The sequence below is a fragment of the Sorex araneus genome, chromosome 1, assembly GCF_027595985.1.
Source record: "Sorex araneus isolate mSorAra2 chromosome 1, mSorAra2.pri, whole genome shotgun sequence".
In the NCBI taxonomy this organism is placed as follows: domain Eukaryota; kingdom Metazoa; phylum Chordata; class Mammalia; order Eulipotyphla; family Soricidae; genus Sorex; species Sorex araneus.
In genome coordinates, this window is record NC_073302.1 from 69592829 (window position 1) to 69616089 (window position 23261).

The window sequence follows — 23261 nt, forward strand, 5'->3', positions numbered from 1 at the left end:
CAGTACATTTACTATAGTTATAGAACATCAAAACAAATAAACTAGGCAGTAGCTAAAAGCTGCATGAATTGAACTCCAGAACCAGACTGAATTATGTTTGATTTTTGGTTCTGTCAATTACTAACTATAAAGCCTCATCCAAGTTAATTTCTCTGAGACACAATTTTCTGATTCATAAATTAAAGATGATTATATTATATACTTAGGACTGGGGAAGTTTCATTTCTAGAATGGGCCCTCTAGTTTAGCTGCAGTACCATAATAGCCTTTTCATCAATTCCAGTGTGAGGGTTTTGCCAATCTCTGAATTACCTATCCCCATGGTATACTAAGGGAGTCGGGGATTAGCCACAGTGCGGGTATGAACCCGTTAGCTATTCCATGAGATGAAATTAGTCCAGAGTTTCCTCCAAAAGCCTCACAAACCATAGGAGTTCTAAATTTTTTGGTATCAATATCAAGCTCAGACTCCTATCTAAATGCCTTAAAAAATCTAGGTCTCGGGGCTGGATTGATAGTACAGCAGGTAGGGCTTTTGCCTTGCACGCGGCTGACCCGGGTTCAAATCCCAGCATCCCATATGGTCCCCTGAGCACCGCCAGGGGTGATTCCTGAGTGCATGAGCCAGGAGTGACCCTTGTGCACTGCTGGGTGTGACGCAAAAAAAAAAAAAAAAAAAAAAACCCTAGGTCTCCTCTCTCACTTGCTTTGTCATGGAAACACCTGTCCCTTTGGGTGATGTTTACCACTTGTACTTGCAGTAACATGCAGAGTTTGTCCTCAAGGGGCTGAGTCTCCATTTCAATCCTAAACCATTCTTCTCTGGATAAACCAGATCTAGAAATTGAATCTAAAATCTAGGGACCTAATCTTTCCACTATGTTAGATGATACCATGCTGCTCATCAGCTAGCATTTTGTTGTTGAGCAAATTGAGTAATATCCTACTTGACTACATCTTTTCCGCCTCTCTAATGACACAAGATTGTATTAAAAACCACCACAGATTCCTAAGAGGCAAGGTACCCTGATTGCCACTCGAGCTTTGCTTTTCAACACTGTAATTATGTCATTCTTCCCAGAGTTAATCGCTGCTTCCTTGCTTCTGATATTCTGAAATTTTATCCAAATTGTGCCTATTGGAGCAAAATTTAATGACAGTAAAATTTAATGGGCTGGACCCATAGCACAGTGGGTAGGGTGTTTGTTTTGCTGGCAGCCAACCTGGGTTCGATTCCTTCGTCCTTCTCAGAGAGCCTGGCAAGCTACCGAGAGTATCCCGCCCGCACAGCAGAGCCTGGCAAGCTACCTGTGGCGTATTCAATATACCAAAAACAGTAACAAGTCTCACAATGGAGACATTACTGGTGCCTGCTCAAGCAAATCGATGAACAATGGTATGACAGTGCTGCAGTGCTGCAGTACATCATCATCTTTGATCTACTATCACTGTATCACTGCCATCCCATTGTTCATTGATTTACTGAGTGGGCGCCAATAACATCTTCATTCGGAGAGGCTGCTAAAATCTCAGGGCTGGGATGAATGGAGACATTACTTTGATCTACAATCACCCTAAACTTCACAAAGATGCTGCTCTCTCACTGATTCTTTTTATATAACCTTTCTGGATACAAAGGGTTCCTGGATTTCTCTGAGAACATATTTTGGTGCGGTATTCTTAGGTTTTCCACAGTTATTTTGGTATGGTATTCTTAGGTTTTCCATAGTAAGTTCATGTAGTATTTCAACCTCTCTGACTGACCACTGCTAGAGTCTTTGAATCTCTTATCTCACTATCTGTAGACCATCATGACTACCAGTTCAAAGTGGCATCCTCACAGACTTTTATTTTAGCACCTTGCAAAAACATTGAATCCCACGGCTGTTCCACATCAATGACTTGAACCATCCTTAATTCAGCACGCTTAGTGTATGCACTTATAGATAGTTGCCTGAATAACTTTAAGTATATCTGTTATTTCCTCCTAGAATAAGAATTGTGCTCTCTGCTTAACCTGTGCTTAATCAGCCTGATAGCTATGAGAAACCATTAGTCTAGAGGCAATGGGTAAAAGCTAGGTAAATCCTGAGAATGGGATTGTCTTGCAAGGTGCAGACTTGAGGAGAGATTGTTTTATAGTCTTCATTAAGGGATGTCTATTCTTTGCTGGTAAGAATAACTAAAAAAAATCTGCCTTTCTGACATAAACCGTTCAAATGAGTTGGAAAGGGATTTTGAGGATTCTTTTTCTTCTTCATTCGCATACTCTAATCCAGCCTAAGACCTACTCTTTCCTTGTCCTTGAAATACAAGACTTGCCAAGTTTGCATCTCAAATCTCTTCTGCAAGTGTTCTATTACTACTGTATTCTCTTCTTTGGAGATGAGAGACAGAGAGATTTCCATTTTAGGAATGCGAACTCCAATTGTCAAATTCTAGACTTGATCTATATCTAGATCTGTACAGCAGATCTTAGAGCACCAAAGAGATAAATATTTCCTTAAATAAACCCCTTCAATTCCATAGTATTAGGAGCTGACTGCTTTGAGTGTATCTTTTTTTTTCAAAGTTCTCAATGTTGTTAAAAGAGACTTTCCTATTCCTTAAGACATATAATTATCACCCCTCTCATGTCTCCCATATCTCAAGTATTTGGTCACTTTAAATCTTAGTTCTTTATCTTCTATGGTGACTGCATCCTAATTAACACCAATGAGACCATTAATAGTTTGATGAAACTACATGCCAAGGGCATCACTCCTTCTAGCCACTAAGCACTAAGGGTTTTATCATCATGCTGGCTTGGGGGTCTAAGAGCCACATACTATTTGTCTCAGCTTTCTTTCCTGGGAAAGCTGAATCTTAGGCAATGCTTATAAGGTACAACTTTATTAAGAAATGCAATCCATGTTTAAATTTAAAGAAGATAACAAATAAGAATGATGCAAGAAGGAAGGAGAACTAAATTGGCAACTGTACCTTGTCCAGTTGATAACATGGCATCAAACAATAAGAACTTATTGATGATGATCAAACACCTTTTGAACCTCTTGTAAAGGTTCAAGAACTAAAGAACTACTCCTAAAGATGGTTTTCACAGTAGATTGGAGATGAATTAATTTATCCCCTGGCTTTTATCTTTCTATTGATTGATGATGATCCCTCAGACATGAGCTAATTTGCATTTTGGGATTATGCATGTATAAAGTTGTCTGCTGACCCAAGGAGCTAAAATGCATTTCCCAGTTTTCTTTTCGGAGTTTTGTGAGTGGATAGTATCATCCACCATGCTTGACAAGGGTAGAACCAATTGAATTGAATAATAGGAAGTATTTCAGTGGTAGAAGGCTTATAGTTAGTTGTTTTCAGAAGTCACAAGCCTATGCTTGCCAAGGATGGAAGATGTATGTAGTCAAAATCCTGCCACAGGTGAGAAGAGTGCCCTTCTTTTCTCTTTCCACTCAGAGGGTAAATGCCTTGCTGATCATGATACTACTGATAAATACATTATTTTAAAGGAAATCCATTCAACTGAATGAAAAAGCTTCTGAATTCTGCTGTGAAGGTAATGGATGGTTTGTTCCTAGACTAATTATACCACCGAACTGAAATTCCTACTCAAGATTATTTTGGTTTAGTTATTTATAGGTCTTAGGATATTTTCCCCAAATGTATTTCTCCCTGATAATCACTAGTTCATAGAAATATCATGTGGGAAAATCAGAATTTTCAAATTACCAGGTGACATAATCCACTTTTGTTAGATGCCATCTATATGGCACCAAGTTTCACAATGAAAGAACCTTTGCAGGAATATAATTGTGACCAGTACAACCCCTAACTTTGTTTCATTTACATTTCATTGATTCTGGAACTGTAATCTCTTCTCAGATATCTGGTATTTATTCTTAATATTTCCCCTAATTCTCTGGGCATTTGTGCTGCTCTTTAACTCATCTGACCTCTTTCCCCCACCTTTAAAATAATCCTCAATTACTATATTTATCATTTCTGTGGCCCATATAAATCTCATAATTCACCCACATTATCTGCCACTGATCCCAAATATATACAAATCTGTGCTGCCAGCAATACAGTCTTTATGTTTCTATATCTTGGAGTACCAGAACGGTTCACCTCCAGACAGAATTGCCAAACACAACTCGCATCTACCCCCACAGTCCTCTATCCTGGTTCTATACACTCTAGGCTGAAAACAGTTTATATGGGGGCCTTTGTTTCTGTCCTTCACAGTGGGGAGGGCAAAAAACAACAAATAGCATGGGCTAAAGCAATTTAAAGTCCCACAGAATTAGAACTTCACTGAATTTGGCTTATGTATCATCTTTGTCCCTTAGCTAGATTCCACTCTTGGTGGGGTTATTCCTTCAAGATAACAATGTGGTCTCCAGAAATCTTTGTGACTAGTAATCATAGTTCCATGTCCATTTCTCTATGTAACAATTTATTTATTTATTTATTTTTTCTTTTTGGGTCACACCCGGCGATGCACAGGGGTTACTCCTGGCTCTGCACTCAGGAATTACTCCTGGCGGTGCTCAGGGGACCATATGGGATGCTGGGATTCGAACCTGGGTTGGCCGCGTGCAAGGCAAACACCCTACCCGCTATGCTATTGCTCCAGCCCCTCTATGTAACAATTTAAATAGAAAGTCATAGACTTGACTCTTCTGCGTCAAATACTATGCTTTCCCATCACCATTACCGGGTGATAGAACGATTTGATTGACTGATCCACACTGACCCACATGCCAACTTTTAGAGTCAAAATAGAGTCAAGACCATGTCAACCACAAGAACTAAGAGTGAGGGAGAGATGCCTTTCAAAAGAAAATTTGGTACCAATACCATAAGGACAGCAAGCATCTGCTAGGTGAAAGAAACAAAAGATGTCCAGCATAATTGTTTTGATGGATCCACTTTTTCTTATACAGGCTTCCTGGTTTAAGTTCTTTCCCAGTAGTGCTCATGGCTTACTCCTGTTGAGGCTCAGGGACCCATATAAGATGCCAGGATCAAATCCAAGTAAACTACATGCCAAGTAAGACCTTAGCTACGTTACTATCACTCCAACCCCCTGGATCCAATTTTTAACCAAAGAATTCATGCCTAAATTTATGCTGCTCCAGTTGTGATGTTCCAAGAATTCCTCTACAGAGTTAAAAACTGTTCCGTACTTCTAACAACAAGGATAAGGTTTGAGGCCAATTTTTTAAAATACTCATTTCCATTTCTTCCCCTCCTTTATATAAAAAATGACAAATACTCAAAGTACATAAATATATCACATGTAAATAAATATATCACATGTAAATTTTGCAAATACTAATTTTCAAAACCTGATACATAATGAATTTATCATCTTTACACAGATACAGTAATTTGGCCATGTTCTACTATTGCAGAAAATTTTCAAAAACAAATAAACCTCAAATATTGCTATATTTCAGGAACACAAGAAATCAAATAAAGATAATACATGTTCCTAGATACTTATTCTACTCTGCTTGCCACTCCCCCAAACCATTCTAACTACCCTTTTATGTTCCATCTTCATTGCATATGAGGCTTAAGTGTCATTCAGCATTCTTAGATCCTTACTTTAATTTTCTAGTTATTGGCTCTCCTATGTGTCTCATTATTTAGGTAACCTTGGTTGTTCTGCTGTGCTTTAAAATATCCCCAAATTGTTTCAATGTCACAAAGCAAAATAGGGCTTTCCCCCTCCTTCCTCTCTCTCCTCCTCCCTCCCTTCTCCCCACCCCCAACTTCATTCCTTTTCTTTCTTGCTTGCTTCCTTCCTTCCTCTTCAGTTTGGATCATTGGATTTTTTTTCTTTTAGACTGTAAATGAAGCTACACATATTTGTATTAAAGTAAAACCTGAGTTTTACCATGAGAAAGTGTGACATTTCATTTAATGTGGAACAAGAGGTGGAGGACACAGGGGACCAGTATTGGTGATAGTTGACCCATAGCCCAGACAGTTCAGTGCTTGGCCATCAGACACAGTGCTCAGGGCTTGGCAATGCTGGCATCTGAATGTTTTGAAGGACCATGCCATTTTGGGATTCAGGTTAAAGACTTCAGATGTGCCAGGCATGTGCTCCACCTTCATCAAGCCATATCCCTGACCTTTGAATTGTTTTTATACTAGCAGGATAAGGGGATGTTTATACAAGACAGACCTTCTTTGTTGAATCTGAAATACCAATGCTGACTTTCAAAAGAGAACAAAATACTGCACTGCCATCCTTCAAAAACTGATTCAGGACATTGGTGAGAAAAGTGTGGCAGAGGAAGTACAAAAGGCCTTGGTGAAGTGGAGGGAACAGTGGGAACATTCTCCAAGCTAGGTTCTGAGTGGAGAAAGTGAAGAAGCTAGCATGATGGCAAATGGATTGCCTCTTTCTGTTATCTGGGTATGGCTAGACACAGGTCATTGTTAAGATTGTTTTTTCTCCTTAGCTCTGTTTACAGGGCTTTACAGGTGTTGCTTGTATTATGGAGAAGGAAGAGAAGAGAACAGGGCACGTGATTGGAATACTTGAAGCCAGGAAGACCAAAACCACATAGACTCCACACATACGGCCACTCACAAAGGCCAAGTTAACTTGGAAAACAAAGTCCACATATGATGAAAACAATGGATATAATCCCCAGCTTCTAAATCAACAGATTTGTTTCCTGATCCATCCCCCCACCATGTATCTTCAGAGACCCAAAGAGATGCCAGAGCCCATCTGCTTTAATTAGTTAATGATGCATTTCAGAAGGAGATTTGAGATTTCTAAGAATTAGAAATGTAGTCCAGCCAGAAGTTTCTAAAACCCAGGCAATGGGCTCCTTGCCCATGACTCTCCGTCTGCCCTAGGAATGGAGCCCACTTGCACCACACTGATTATGGCTGCTAAGTTTTAATTGGTACCAAACACACAAGGAAAAGGACACAGATTCATCCCCTCTGAATGCTGAGGTTTCATATAAAGAGCAAAGCACCATTTTCTTTTCTTTTCTTTTCTCTTCTTTTGAGTCACATCCAGCTATGCACAGAGGTTACTTCTGGCTCGTGCAATCAGGAATTACTCCTGGTGGTGCTTGGGGGACCACATGGGATGCTGGGAAGTGAACCCGGGTCTGCCGTGTGCAAGGCAAACTCCCTACCCGCTGTGCTATTGCTCCAGCCCCCAAAGCACCATTTTCAATCTCAGTATGAGGGGATTTCTCTTTCACTCCTTTGTTCATGTTTCTAGAAGAGTTAACTTAGCAGTATTCACCCCTAGTTGCATATTAGGATCACCTGTTGGGCTTCAGCAACAACCAAACACGGGGATATAAACTCCAAGTGAAATAAATTAGATTAAGGGTACAGCCTAAGCAGCTACTTTTTTTAAAGTTTCTCAGATGGAAATGCCTATTGAGGCTTCTGGACTCTTTTCATTGTCCTTTCCTTGTGGTGGGGGTTTGCCTTGTTTCTTCATGTTGTTGTGGTGGTATGGAGGAGTGATTTTCAAGTTCACTATTCCTAATCCCTCTTGTTGCAAAAAAGGATTCTGGATGGGCTCGGTCAATGGTGTTCACCTTTATTTTCCCCTTCTAGAACATGTCCTTCCTCTCAGATGCTCCTGTAATCTTTTTACGTGAGGCCTCAAGTGATGCTTTCGGAGAATGTGTTCTTTTACATTGGGCTTGTACACTGCTGTATTCATTGGTATTTTGGTGAAATTGGAATAGACTAACAGCCTATTGGCCTACTGGTTTTGGGATAGCTAGGATTTTACTCATGGACATAGGTAATGAAGACTGAGATGTAACAACACATGAAAAAAAAAATCCCGTTCACAATTGTGCCTCAGAAAATCAAGTACCTCGGAATCAGCTTAACTAAGGAGATAAAGGACTTGTACAAAGAAAAATACAAAACGCTACTTCAAGAAATAAAAGAGGACAGGAGGAAATGGAAAGATATCCCCTGCTCATGGATCGGGAGAATTAACATTGTCAAAATGGCAATACTCCCCAAAGCATTATACACATTCATTGTGATCCCTATAAGGATACCCATGACATTCTTCAAAGAAATGGAGCAAATACTCCTGCAATTCATATGGAACAATAAGCCCCCAGGAATAGCTAAAACAACTCTTAGGAAAAAGAATATGGGAGGAATCACCCTCCCCAACCTCAATCTCTTACTACAAAGTGGTAATAATTAAAACAGCATGGTATTGGAACAAAGGCAGAGCCGCAGACCAATAGAACAGGGTTGAATATCCTGACACACACCCTCAAATATATGATCATATAATCTTTGGTAAGGGAGCAAGAAATGTGAAGTGGAGCAAGAAAAGCCTCTTAACAAATAGTAATGGCAAAATTGGACAGCTCATGAAAAAAAAATGGGCTTAGATCTCTACCTAGCACCATGTACAAAAGTCAGGTAGAGATCTAAGCCCATTTTTTAAATTATTATTATTGTTCCATATGAATTGCAGGAGTATTTGCTCCATTTCTTTGAAGAATGTCATGGGTATCCTTATAGGGATCACAATGAATGTGTACAATGCTTTGGGGAGTATTGCCATTTTGACAATGTTAATTCTCCCAATCCATGAGCAGGGGATATCTTTTCAGCTTCAATGTTGTGGAGGGTTTTGCCAACCTTGTCTTCCATGTGCCGTATGAATTCCGGTCTGATGTTGCTATTGCTAATAATAATAGTACTAATAATAGTACTAATAATGATAATAAAAGTTTCCCAGAGGTACTTAATGGACTGACAAGTGGTTGAATCCTTCATGAAACTCTGGGAAATTCTCTCTCTCTCTCCCTTTCTCCCTCTCTCCCTCTCTCCCTCTGTCTGTGTGTCTGCCTGTCCTCCTTTGCACACTCCTCTTTTTATCCTTCTCTCCCTCCCTCATTCTCCTCCTCTTTTCCTTCAGTAAATCTTTGTGACAATGATTTATTTTCCTAGAATATTTCTTGGGGAAATCGAAAACAGAAAAGCTTGTTTAAACTTAGTGTTTTTGAAGCGATTTTTCAAATTATAGTAGTCCTGTTTTCAGTATGCGTGCTTATAAAATGATATACAGCACTGTCTTTTCCTGCTTAGCTCTGGCTCTTGGGAAAAGAATATTAGGAAACAAGTATAAGGCACCTCCCCGCACCCCCCACACACACAACTTGAGTTTTCCTTTGACCTAATTGGCATCTGCATCCAGAGGACCCTTTAGAACACCAACCTCAAAATTTGATTCACTCAAGAATGGTAGTAAAGAATATAGCTCAGTGGTAAAGCACTTGCTTCACTTGTGTGAGGCCCTGGATATGTTCCCAGCATCACATACACACACACACACACACACACACACACACGCACACACACACTCCACAACCAACAAATAAGCAACTGGAGCTATGACGGCTGGAAGGGTTCCCAGCATCACACACACACACACACACACACACACACACACACACACTCCACAACCAACAAATAAGCATCTGGAGCTATGACGGCTGGAAGGGTTCCCAGCATCACACACACACACACACACACACACACACACACACACACACCACAACCAACAAATAAGCGACTGGAGCTATGATGGCTGGAAGGGATGGGATGTGCTGCATTCCAGAGCCCCAGGTTCAATCCCCAGGACTTCATGGTGCCCCAAGTATTGCCAGTAAAGTACCTCCCAACACACAAAATGATAGGTAGATATCATGCTCATGCTACATGCTAAGTGTATACTGATAAATTAAAAATTCTCTTATTTAAAGGTGTAGTGCTTAAATATTTCAGTAAAACATAGATTTTTAATTTTTAAGGGAAATATTTAACTGAATCTTAAAGATTGAGTAGACATTTACAGATCAAAAGAAGGAAGGGAGCATTTGGTTAGAGGGGAAATCATCAAAAGGCTCAGAGGTGAGAAATGCACAAGCCCTTGAGATATGTAAAAATATTTCCAGATCTGAAAGTTGATCAGTGGGTATTGCACTTTGATTGTGGGTTGACTAGCTACTGATAATAAGTATTATTACTTCCTGCCTTACTTCCTCCTATAAGAACATTTGAGACTTTGATTTTCAACTTAGAGCCTTTGTGGTGGTTCTTCCATGTTTTTTTCTAGTGTTTATTCTATATTTTTTTCTCTGCTTTCTGTATGTTGGTGTTATGGGTTTGGGAGAAGATAGGGGCTAATTAATTGAATTTCTTTCTGGTACACAGACTATGTCACACATTTTATATACGCTATGACCAGGAAAGCCTCTTTTCAATCTCAAGATATAAGCTTTAAAGCACGAGTGATAAGGTTCCCTATACTCTTCTTAAACTTAATAGGCTCCTCCAAGTAATACCATGGCACAGTCAGATTGGAAACCCTTCTCTAGTTCCCAGTACTAATATGAAGTGAAGTTCTTAAAACATTTATATAATGCTAATTATGCAACTATTATATAAATTATTATTAAATACAAACTAACATTTATTTAATACTAATCAAATACCAACTACTCCAAGTTCTTCATGTAAAAGAATTAATTCAACACTTATTATAATCCTACAAAGCGAGTTTATAATTATTCCCATTTTAGAGGAAAAGGAACTAAGACACAAAGTTCAGGTGAATTGCTGAAGGAAGACAGCTAGTCTCTGACATAGCTAGACCTTTACTCTAAATCAGTCTTGGCGAATGTAGTTAATGCCACTATTCTCGATGGAGGTGCTGAAACAGTCCAGGTGTGTGGTAGTAGCTTCAGGAGCAATGAGAGCAGGGGCCTTTCTGTTTGTTCACTTTTAAAAGACAAATTTCCGTGAACAGAAACTTTACCAAGGAAGAAATACGAATGGCCAAAAGGCACATGAAAAAGTGCTCTGCATCACTAATCATCAGAGAGATGCAGATCAAAACAACCATGAGATACCACCTCACACCACAGAGACTAGCACACATCCAAAAGAACAAAAGCAACCGCTGTTGGAGAGGATGTGGGGAGAAAGGGACCCTTCTTCACTGCTGGTGGGAATGCCGACTGGTTCAGCCCTTCTGGAAAACAATTTGGACGACTCTCAAAAAATTAGATATTGAATTCCCATTTGACCCAGCAATACCACTGCTGGGAATATATCCCAGAGAGGCAAAAAAGTACAATCGAAACAACATCTGCACATGTATATTCATCACAGCACTGTTTACAATAGCCAGAATCTGGAAAAAACCCGAATGCCCCAAAACGGATGACTGGTTGAGGAAGCTTTGGTACATCTATACAATGGAATACTATGCAGCTGTTAGAAAAAAGGAAGTCAAGAATTTTGTAGTTAAGTGGATGGGCATGAAAAGTTTCATGCTGAGTGAAATGAGTCAGAAAGAGAGAGACAGACATAGAAAGACTGCACTCATCTATGGTATATAGAATATCAGAGTGGGAGACTAATACCCAAGAACTGTAGAAATAAGTACCAGGAGGTTGACCCCATGGCTTCGAGGCTGGCCTCATGTTCCGGGGAAAGGGCAACTCAGAGAAGCGATCACCAACTACATTGTAGTCGAAGGCCATGTGGGGGAAGGGAGTTGCGGGCTGAATGAGGGCTAGATACTGAGCACAGCGGCCACTCAACACCTTTATTGCAAACCACAACAGCTAATTAGAGAGAGAGAACAGAAGGGAATGCCCTGCCACAGTGGCAGGGTGGGGTGGGGGGGAGATGGGATTGGGGAGGGTGGGAGGGACGCTGGGTTTACGGGTGGTGGAGAATGGGCACTGGTGAAGGGATGGGTTCCTGAACTTTGTATGAGGGAAGTATAAGCACAAAAGTGTATAAATCTGTAACTGTACCCTCACAGTGATTCTCTAATTAAAAATAAATAAATTATAAAAAAAATAAATAAATGACAAATTTCCGGAGGGGGGGGCAGATACTGAATAATATTTTTTTCTAAAAAGAGATGATAAACCAACTATATTTGGGATGACTGCAATAGTCAAAAACTATCAGCTGGCTAGCTAGGGGTATGCACTTTACTGGATGCCTGGTTTGACTTGTAGCAGGTCTATATGTGTGAGAAAGTGTCAGAGTTGTGTTTTACATCTGCCTCCCTAAGAGGTGGAAATGTGATCCTGAGTATATGCAAATTCCTGTGATTCACATCAACATGTCTCATGGGCCACTTGTGAACCCCAAAATTATTCTAGGAAAGCCACAGGTGAAAAATACCATAAATTGGGGACCATAACATGAGACTAGAAGGCCCTCTTGTAGGATGGCATGAAGTGGGGAGCACAAGAAAGAAACAAAGTCGAAATGGCACCATGGTTGGAAAAGGGTTGAGAAACACTGGTTTTGATGTCACTAAACACCAGTCAGGAGGAAATTCCCTAAAGGATTGTGATGTGCCATCTCCTCTTCATCAGGGATGCAGCCCTCTCTCACTTGTCATTGGGCATGGCTTTGACAACTATGCCACCAGGAAGGTTCAGGCCAGTGCTATGAAAGGACACAAAAGGGAAACCTAATTCCTTAGGCAGTGAGATTACTGAGAGACTTTGGTGATTCAAAGTCATGGTCTGGGTTGGAAGCAGCCTCCTTGCAGAATGAGGTCAAGGATAGGAGCACATTTGCCTTCTTGGTCCCAAATATCATCATGAGTAGTTTTGCCACAAATAATTTTTTCACTGCATCTCTATCCCTGCTCTTCTCTTTCCCCACTTTAAGTCAAGAATAGGTCTGAAAATTTCTCTAGAGGCATTTTTTCCCTCCACCATTCCAAAAGAGACTGGTTGTCCTTCACATGTCTTCATTCTAGGGCTAACTTAGAGGCATCCTCATGGCTAACATCATGCCTAACAGGGACTTGGGAACTATGATAAAAGACAAGATGCATGGTGTTGACTCTGTGTTCTGTATGTAGGTATCAGCAGTGCTTCTATGGAGTCAACCTGTCCAGTCTCCGAGGTGCTGCAGTGGAGGAATACTTCAGGCAACCAATAGTGGTATGTGTGTTCTCTTTAGTGGTTCTCCACCCATGTATTTATCAAATGATTCATTAAATCCTTTACTCATGTAATTGGGGTTCTCTGTACTTCTGTGTTCATCAGACAAGAGAGGAAAAACTTCCTTGGACCTCTGTGTATTTGTCCTCTAGTACTGGTCTCCAAATCAATGTAAAAAATGCTCAGAAAATGAGACTGTTGACAAAGAGATCTGATTGCATTTCAGTAATTAACTTCTAATTCTCCCACTGCTCTGAATTATGCATATACTCAGTGCATATGCTCAGCCCTCAAACTTGGGCAGTAATTAACATTCTTCCATTGAGTCTATTGACCCAAGGGAAAATAGAAGAAGAAGAAGAATTGCAATAATAAATAGCTTAGAACAGGAACTTTGCCATTGAACATATTTGGACTTCACTAAGGTCTCATAAAGCTGTGTGACCTTAGACAACTTTAAGTCTTATTTTTTGGAATTCTCCATTAGAAGGGTAAAACACCCCTCCCCCCAAAAAAACTGGCTTAATTTAAAAAGGAATTAGTGGCCCTCATAAATAGCAGGAGTTGAGACAGTCCTACCAGGATCTGATTTTTTTGTCTTCATCCATTTCCTCCAATTCAACTTTCTTCCTAGGCAGGATCATCCCTTGTAGTAAGAAGACAGCAGAAATTCCAGCCTCAGAATCTTACAACTCCAGGTCCTACAGAAGATCCTGTCTTTTCTAATTAAAAATAAACAGTGCCTGATTTAGATACATTCTGAATGTGCCTGGCTGTGAGCTCCACTCACTGTCCTTCTAAGAAGAGTAATGTTCTGATTGGCCAAGTTTGAGTCACATGCCACATCTGTGCTGAGGGTGGACTAACTTTCTGGAATGTGAAAAGATATAAATTCTGCACGTGGAAAACATCCAAACAAGGAAAGATTGTCAATTATCTGCTACAAAGATATTTTAAGGATTAAACCATATAACCTAGTAAAGCAATTTGCACTTAGGAAAGCATAAAGCACTTAGTATTTAGTGACTAAATAAATATTAATTACTATTAATAATATTATTCTCATTGAGGTCAGGAAGCATTTTTTTATTGAATCACCATGAGAAAAGTTACAAAGCTTACAGGTTTAAGTCTCAGTCATACAATGATCAAACACCCATCCCTCACCAGTGCACATGTTCCACCACCAAGAACCCCAGTATAACCCCCCTCACACTCCCAACCCTGACTGTGTGGCTGATAATTTTTACTTTACTCTTTCTTTACTTTGACTTCATTCAATATTTAGACAGAAAACTGATTATTATTATTTAGAATTTTCCCCCAACAATCAGACCTGCTGAAAGGCATCATTTGATAATTTGTTTTCCATTGCTGAGAATGAAGAGCATATGAGGTTGTGCAGCCGCAGTGGCCATGCAGTTTTGGATTTCTGGTATTTTAGTAATTAAGTCCAGAGAAATTTCTGCCAGAAGTCTTGTCACTGTAAGCTCATACCTCTGTTTAATGGGCTCTAAAAGATGGCAGTCGCCACCACTGAAAGGAAAGGCCAAGGGACAAAAACCTTTCCCCTCCCGGGGCGTCACGGGGCTATAGCTTAGTTCACAGTCTAGAGGCATTTCTGCAAGAAGCCACTGGGTTCCGAAATTAGTGGGCCTCTGGGATCATGGTCGTTCAGGAGCGGACGAGCTGTTCGTGTCACATTCTAGATCCTAACTCATGTTGAGTTAAAATTTCAGGAGGAAAAAGTAGATTACAACCTTGCTTAAATTTAGTTTATTCTGACAGAAAGATAATACCCTTATTTTGTTTGATTGTTCTCCTCTACAGGATACATTTGACATTAGGATTTTGATGGCTCAGACAATCAAGCATACAGTAAATTTTATGGTTGCAGAAGAAACAGATCTCCACAGGTTTGTATAAATCATCACTGCTTGTGGTTTTTTTAAAAAAAATTTATTAGAGAATCACTGTGATGTACAGTTACAAACTTATGAACTTTTGTGTTTGCATTTCATTCATACAATGATCTTTAACCCATCCCTCCACCAGTGCCCATTCACCTCCACCAATGATCCCAGTATCCTTCTCACCACCCCCACCCCATCCCACACCACCCAATCCTGCCTCTGCGGCAGAGCATTCCCTTTTGTTCTCTCTCCTTTTGGGTGTTGTAGTTTGCAATAGAGGTATTCAGTGGCCTTCATGTTTGGTTTATAGTCTACTTTTAGTTTGCATCTTCCAACCCGAATGGGTCCCCCCCAACAACCTCTACTTGTTGTTCCCTTCTCTATCTGAGCTGCCTTTTCCCCCCAGCATGTGAGGCCAGTTTCCAATATGTGGGACACACCTTCTGGTCCTTATTTCTATTACTTTTGGGTGTTAGTCTCCCATTCTGTTACTTCATATTCCACAGATGAGTGTGATCTTTCTATGTAAGTCTCTCTCTTTCTGACTCATTTCACTTAACATGATACTTTCCATGTTGATCCACTTATATGCAAATTTCATGACTTCATCTTTTCTAGCAGCTGCATAGTATTCCATTGTATAGATGTACCAAAGTTTCTTTAACCAATCATCTGTTTTTGGGCACTCTGCTTGTGATTTTTAAAATCTAATCACTAGCTCTCCAATCCATCCCCAAAACTTTATACAACTTTTGGCTGATCACATACAGGGAGAGATTTTACACGTAACTCATACACAGAAACAATGCAACTAAGTCCTCATTGCATTTATTACACAATGGAGATAATGCTGTTTCACCTTCACAGTTCTCTTTTAAGAATCTATCTAATGAAAACACATCAACAAGTGACAACTTGTACTTATGGAGACAGACACTTTTCTGAGCCATTTATATGACTCACTTAATGTCACAACCAATCTATGCAAATTTTACTATTGTTATCTCCATTTTACCAGGGAAAGAAATTAGGAAGTGTGAACCAGCAAGTTGCATATGGTCACAGAACAGATGTTTGTTTAAAACTGGGATTTACACCATTTGGAAAGCTCCAGAGTGTGGATTTTCTTAGTAGCCAGTGCCCATATAATGATAGGAGCAACTACAACTCTACAACTTGTTGAGTGCATATTACATTACAAATATCCTGCTGTTCATTTTACAGGCAGTGGCTCTTTTTAAAGAGGTAAATATTAGTTTTTGTCCTTTTTTTCTGTACACTTGAAGAGAAATGAGGACTTATTTCACAAATGGAGGCTGATATGAATTTTTGGGGAAAACTTTCATTATAGTACTTGATCCATTTTCTTCTTGAGATAGTCACTAGTCATATTTCTTTTCCTAATTAAGAAATTTCAAGTCCAGAGAAGAGTAGGTAGGGTGTTTGCCTTGCATGCAGCTGACCTAGGTTCAATGGGGATCATTGCCCCATGTGGTCCTCTGAACCCTACAGAAAAGTGTTTTTATCCCTGCTCTCCTAAGTCTAGAGCAGGGATAAAACCTTGAAACCTTGATCACTTCTGGGTATGGCCCTAAAAGAAAAAATTAAGACCCAGACAGGTTATAATTTGCCTGGATTATGGAGGAAGCCAAGAGGCAGACTTCAAAAGGTTAAGCTGTCTGCGACAATTTCATTTGTTTGATATCACAATGCACAGAAAGGGCTATGTCAGTCCAGACTCAAAGTGCTGCTGTACCAATGGGAAACCTCACTAGCTTATAATAATACAGGTGTTTTTCTCCTCTATACTATTTATTGTGTACCAGTTTTATTCTCTGTTGCATCATCCAGCCCGACAATCAGGCTAGTAAGCAGACTATATCTGGAATGATGCTGTTCATTGAGGAGAAAGGAGACACAGCTAGTACAAATCACTTATGTTCACATTTAATTGGTCAAAGTAAATAATTTGGCAATGCCTAAATTTAAATGAAGGAACAGGTGCAATCCTATTATATACTCAGAGCCACAGAATGTAATTTTGGTTACAATTATGATTAAAAACTATAGGTTTAGAGAATATTGGCATGTGTTGACTTTCTTTGTTGCTCTAGGACCCTCTTGACTCCCAAGGAGTTTTTTGAAAATTAAGTTGTGATAGCTTTCCAGAGATGTTATCCATTTGTTTTTTGCATGATTCCGCAGGTGCTTATTGAGATTCAGTTGTGTGCTCAGTACTGTGACAGTGCATATACACAGGCACAAAAGATTTGTTAAATCTATTCTTGAAGAGCTCATTGTTCATGTAGGGGAATTTTTTAAATTGACAAAAAAAATATTAAAAAGCAAAAGCAATAAACAATGAAACAGCAACAATGATAAATTCTAGAAATACTCTAATTACTGCAGGGTGGAAGAAGTTAGGTCACTGGGGCCTAACAAATGCAAATCACATATACTCTCCTCTGAAATTCTCCAGATTTCTCAACAAAATAAGCCTTCTCGGAGAAATACAACCCCAGCAATGAACCAATAGAAGCACCTTTTAATTGTGAAACCCGTTTATATTTGTAAATCACTCTGATATGTTTTTCTTATTTGACATGTACAGGAAAGTAGTAGATTTTATCTCCCTTCAACAAATAAGGAAAATGAAGTTTCATAGGTAAACAGTCCCAACTGTTTAATTGACCTTCTGAGGTTTCATAGGTAAACAGTTCCAACATGCAGATTTTGCTATCCCTTTCCAATATTCTTTCTATTCCTTCTCAGTTCTTCACTTGGCATGAACCACACTCACTTCTGCATGATTTGCTGTAGCCTAGGGAAAGCTAGATTCCTCCCTGAAAAACACAAAGGAAGTATAGCAGTGACCTTCTGAGCCTGATGTTCCCCCTGGTGGTTCACTTCATTTTTTAGACTCAGTGACTGCCTTTGCCTTCTCCACTGCCATGCAGAGGAGCTATCACAGCTGATGTTCTGATGCTCTAGAGGACATCTGTCACCTGTGTCCCAAGTGGCCCACTTCTTCTGTAGTCAGCCCATGTCCCGGGTGTGAAGGTCTGTGTCACTGCAGCACAGTGCTATGGACCTTGCAGAGTTTTCTTAAGAAGCCACATTCTCTGATGCGTGGAATCACCGGAGCATTAATCACAAACGGAGAGAACTGTGCTGCCAAAACAGAAGTGCTTATGAGAAAAAGAAAACGTTCTATGAATATCCCCACTGATCTCACAAATGTAGCCTGTATCAGCAAATAAATCATTCCAAGGAGTTCTTATTTCTGTTTTGTTTCTTTGCAGAGTAGAAATCCCCTTTGTGTTTGAGATTGCACAGACGGGCCTCATCCACGGCCTGGCCTTCTGGTTTGATGTGGCCTTTGTTGGGTCTGTGTAAGTATCACACACTCCTCGCCAGCTCGTGCCTGTGCTGTCCTTGCCTCTGTGCTCATAACCTTTGAGTTTTTAAAAAATTCATTTCAGCAATGGTTATTTTTCCACATTTTAAGAAAATAGGCACAGATGCTAAAGATACTTGTAATTTTATTTTTTTTGCTTTTTGGGTCACACCCGGCAATGCACAGGGGTTACTCCTGGCTTTGCACTCATGAATTACTCCTGACAGTACTCAGGGGACCATATGGGATGCTGGGAATAGAACCCGGGTCGGCCGCGTGCAAGGCAAATGCCCTACCCGCTGTGGTATCGCTCCAGCCCCAATACTTGTAAATTTTTAAGGTATAGAAAAAGTGAGAATTGACTATGGTAACAATACTAGCTAAAGACTCCTAAAGTTAATTACATTGGAATTTAGAGAGATGAGAGAAGGACTGAGCCCATCAACCCTCTTGTTCTTTTTATTTAATTTTAATTTACATAACATGATTATAATAAGTGTTGATTTTAATAATTTGGATGAGCAAAGTTACAGCACCTTTACCATCACCAAAGTATCCCAGATTCTTCACCACTGTGCTCACATTACCTCTGGTCCACCTCTTCCTTCCTCTCCTCCATCCATCACCCCCTACCCCTCATGCTACCCACTGCTTGGTAATCTGTTTTGTAATCAATCACCAAGGGTTTGTCTTCATTCAATATTGTCTAGTTTGGAGGTCGGAGAGGTATTATAGCAATTATGGTGCTTGCCTTGCACACAGCGGACCTGGGTTTGATCTCTGGCATCCTCTGCAGTTCCCATAGTGATATATTCTCATAGTGATATCCCAAACAATGAATTTATTCTGGCAGGGGTGCTGGAGATTAACTTCAAGTGGCTTACTTCAAGGAGGACATTTATTTAAACACTTTACTTTAAATATCTGTATAGAACCTAATTCATAATATAGCTGAGTATATTTTGATAGAAATGTGGTTTGTATTCCTCAGCAGTTAAATTATATAAAATTTCCTCCCCAAACCTCCGAGCACCTTCAGGAATAATTCCTAAGTGCAGAGCCGAAGTAACTCCTGAGCATCGCCAGGTGTGACCCAAAAACAAAACTGTAGTCTACTCCTTTGTTTTGTTTCTCTGTTCAGCCCTCTTGCTCTTATCCAGAATAGATGTGGGGACCCAAGTCCTTGCCATTCATCTCACCAGTTCTAGAATCTCTTCAGTATGGTGATAGTTAAGTATTACTTTTGTTCACTTTGGTTCATAGTCTCCATGAACCAAAGTTTCACTGAAGAATTGTTCTTTAATGATCAGGCAGGAATACATTGCTTATGAATGTTGCAAGAAATAGAGTAGAAAGACCAGCTACTAGTTGGCTGTTACAGAATGTCGCAAGAAATAGAGTAAAAGACCAGTTACTGGTTGGCTCAACATTACATCTGCTGGATAAGAAGTGCCCTTGGGTCTTTGATAATTCTTGGGGGACTTGGGGACCCAGGGAAGGAGAGGATCCCTAGAACCCTCATCTTACCTGACAGAGAGAAGGAAAAGAACATGCAAGTCATTCCTATTCCACAATGCATGTTTGTTCTAGGAATCTATATTTTCCCATAGTGATATCCTAAATAAAGAATTTATTCTGGCAAGGGTACTGAAGATTAACTTCATAATATAGCTGAGTGTATTTTGATAGAAACATGGCTTGTATTCCTCTATCACTGTCACCGTCATCCTGTTGCTCATCGATTTGTTCAAGTGGGCACCAGTAATGTCTCTCATTGTGAGACTTATTTGTTACTGTGTTTGTCACATCCAATACGCCATGGGTAGCTTGCCACGCTCTGCCGTGCAGGCGCGATATTCTTGGTAGCTTGCTGGGCTCTCTGAGAGGGGCGGAGGAATCGTACATGGGTCGGCCTCATGAAAGGCAAATGCCCTACCGCTGTGCTATCACTCCAGCCCAGCTTGTATTCCTAAACAATTAAATTATATAAATTTTCCTCCTCAAACCTCCAAATCAAAACTAATATAGGAATTAGTCTCAGACTGAATCTAACTCTACTCCCTATAAGCTACTGTCTAACCTCAGTACAGATGATCTCTGTGTTCAAAGCTCAGCTAAATGTGCTCATTTCCTTCCACGAAGTAAAGAACCTTGATATACATGATATACACCTCCCCCCATGATCCCCCCAAACACAGAGGCACACAGAGTGTCCATACTAAAATACAGAACAGGGAAGGGTCTGCTCCCATTCCACCTAGGGTCCAGAGACCTTGGGCCAATGACTGCTGGATCTTCCTGGGATAACTCAGCTGATGGGGTCTCTCTGAGATGAGTTCTAAAGCTGTGCCTCTAAACAAGTTCATTTTTTAAGTTTATCTATTTGTCTTCTACTGAGCTTTGATTTAGAAATATTGATTGAGAGAACAGAAGCCTTACTCCTAGTTGCCTTTTGTATGAGGCTGGGCAAGTCCTTTTACCTCTCTGACCTTAGTCATAGTTTTTGCTGTACAGAATAAATGGAATGATGTACACAGAGGTACCCAGCACCTAGTAACTGCTCAATAAATTCAGCTATCTTGTTCTTACAAAGATCCCATGAATGAAAGGTAATGAAAATTACTTTATCAATCTTTCTCCCTAGTTAAGTGCATAAATTATGAAACTGGAACATAGTTGACTTTCAATTTTTTTCTTGCCTCATAGGGTAACTGTTTGGCTGTCAACAGCTCCAACAGAGCCTCTGACCCATTGGTATCAAGTGCGGTGCCTTCTGCAGACCCCTCTTTTTGCCAAGGAAGGGGAAACGCTTTCAGGGAAAGTGCTATTCATAGCCAATAAACGGTAAGCAGGAAAGTTCAGAGTATTATTCTGCATCTGCTTAGTGGGCACTGAGGGTCAAGAACTGAAGGAAGAAAACTACAGCATTTCATGTGGACAGCAGAAATGGCCTTACTGAGTTTTGCAGGGATATTTTCAGCTACACAGTTTGAAGGGCAAATGTCTCGCTATTGAGGATGGCAAGAAAGAGGAGCTTCAGGTAACCCAAGGAAAATGTTCTCCACAAAACTGTGGAGAAAGAAAGGAAATCCTCCTGTTTATGGGAGCTCTTGCCAATTATTGAGCACTGTTTCATTATCAAACGCCTTTAAACCTCAAGTCAGCTTCCTGACCTTACTTATATCTGTCGAGGCACCTCTCTCCCTGACATGCACAAATTTAATGCAAACTTGATCTGTAATGCATGAGATAAAACATTGCAAGGACAGTATCAGACCTGGATTCTTCCTTCTGGTGGTGAATTCCAAGAAGTCTGTAATGGTTACTGATTTGTCTTATTTCTTAACCACTTTCTTTCAGCTTGTTGGACCTTCTCTCAAAGGAGTTAAAGGACCAACAGAGTGGTTAAAGGACTTTAAGAACATAAAGGGGATTCCATAGTCATCTCATTCCACTTGATTCTCTCCCTCCCTCCCATCTATTCTTGAGGCTTGAACCTTCTAGTGACAGAGAACTCACCACTTTACAAGTCAAAGTGCCCTTTTTTTCTTTTAAAAAAAAGTCCTTTATAATGTTCCCAGTGCTAAGCATTTTGCATATGTAACCTTAGAGAATTCTCATAATATGTTTTTAAAATGATATCTTTTTTCTTTTTTATCATTATATCATGTTGTTTCTAGGTATTTTATTTTTTAAATCATTTTATTATAGTTTAAGTCATAAGGCTATACTAGTGTCCAAGTTTATGATACTGATGTTCAAAGTTACTGCTGACCCCCACCACTGAAGTACACCTAGACCCTTTCCCCATCCCTATATGAACTCCAGTCCAAATTTCCTTCAGCTGAATTCTCCCCCAATTATTTCTTGAGACAGTTATAGTTTTAGTGCAGATTGTTCCCTCCCTTAGCACCATCCATGTGCTGGATAATCTCCACTTCTGCTCTTGTGTTACTCCCAGCAGGCTTTATTTCCTCCCCACTCCTCTATCCCTTCTTAATCTGGCCTCTCAGGCCTAGCTAGATTCTAGTATTCAAGGTTTATTATTAATTGATATTGTTCCTACGCTATATTTGTTTCTCTATATACCACAGATGAGTGAGATTATCCTATATTTGTTCTTCTACCTCAGGTTTATTTTGCCCAGTATGATACCCTCCAATTCTATCCACGTTGCCATAAACCACATGGCTTTATTTTTCCCTAGTGACCGCATAATACTTCATGGTGTACATATACCACAACTTGTTTATCTGTTGTTGGACATTTTGGTTGCTTCCATATACTGACTATTATACTAAGAGCCACAATGAATATAGAAGTGGATATATCTTATCAATTATTGTTTTTTGTGTTTGGAATGTCGATGCTTTGAAGTGGCAGAGTTGGGCCAAATGGGAGCTCCATTCCTACTGTACTGAGAAACCTCCATAGTTTTGCCACAGAGGCTAGATCAGCTGACATTCCAGCAGCCGTGAGTGAGGACTCCTTTTTCACCATAGCCCTACAAACTTTTGTTGTTTTCAGAATTTTTTTATATATGCCATTTCTCACTGATATGAGGAAATAGCTCATTGTTGTTTTGATTTGTGTTTCCTTGATATTAAGCGGTAATGAGCATTTTAGTTACAGATAGCTTATTGACTATCTGTAACTCTTCTTCATGGAAGTGTGTATTCATTTCCCTGTTTTTGAACAGAATTGTTAAACCATCCATTTCTGAAGTCTTTAATTATAAAGCCAAACATGATTACATATAAATTCAGAATTATTGAAGTCTACCCACACAGCCACTCCTCACCTCACTCTCCAGTTTTGACCCCTTTATCACTGTCCTTTCAGGTGATTTTCTGTGCATCTACTGAACAAATAATGTTGGGCAGGGAGTGCTGAATTTGTACAGATAGATCTGTTTTCTTG

General features: G+C 39.9%; 1 protein-coding gene across 1 annotated transcript in view; it reads left to right on the plus strand.

Moving 5' to 3' along the window:
- Nucleotides 1-23261, plus strand: part of LOC101538484 (histone-arginine methyltransferase CARM1-like) — a 306619-nt gene that overhangs the window by 273992 nt on the left and 9366 nt on the right. The window contains exons 8-11 of the mRNA XM_004600332.2: nt 12950-13031; nt 14862-14947; nt 18247-18336; nt 21048-21185. Of these exons, the coding sequence (XP_004600389.2) occupies nt 12950-13031; nt 14862-14947; nt 18247-18336; nt 21048-21185 (396 nt within the window). The remainder of the gene's footprint in view (nt 1-12949; nt 13032-14861; nt 14948-18246; nt 18337-21047; nt 21186-23261) is intronic.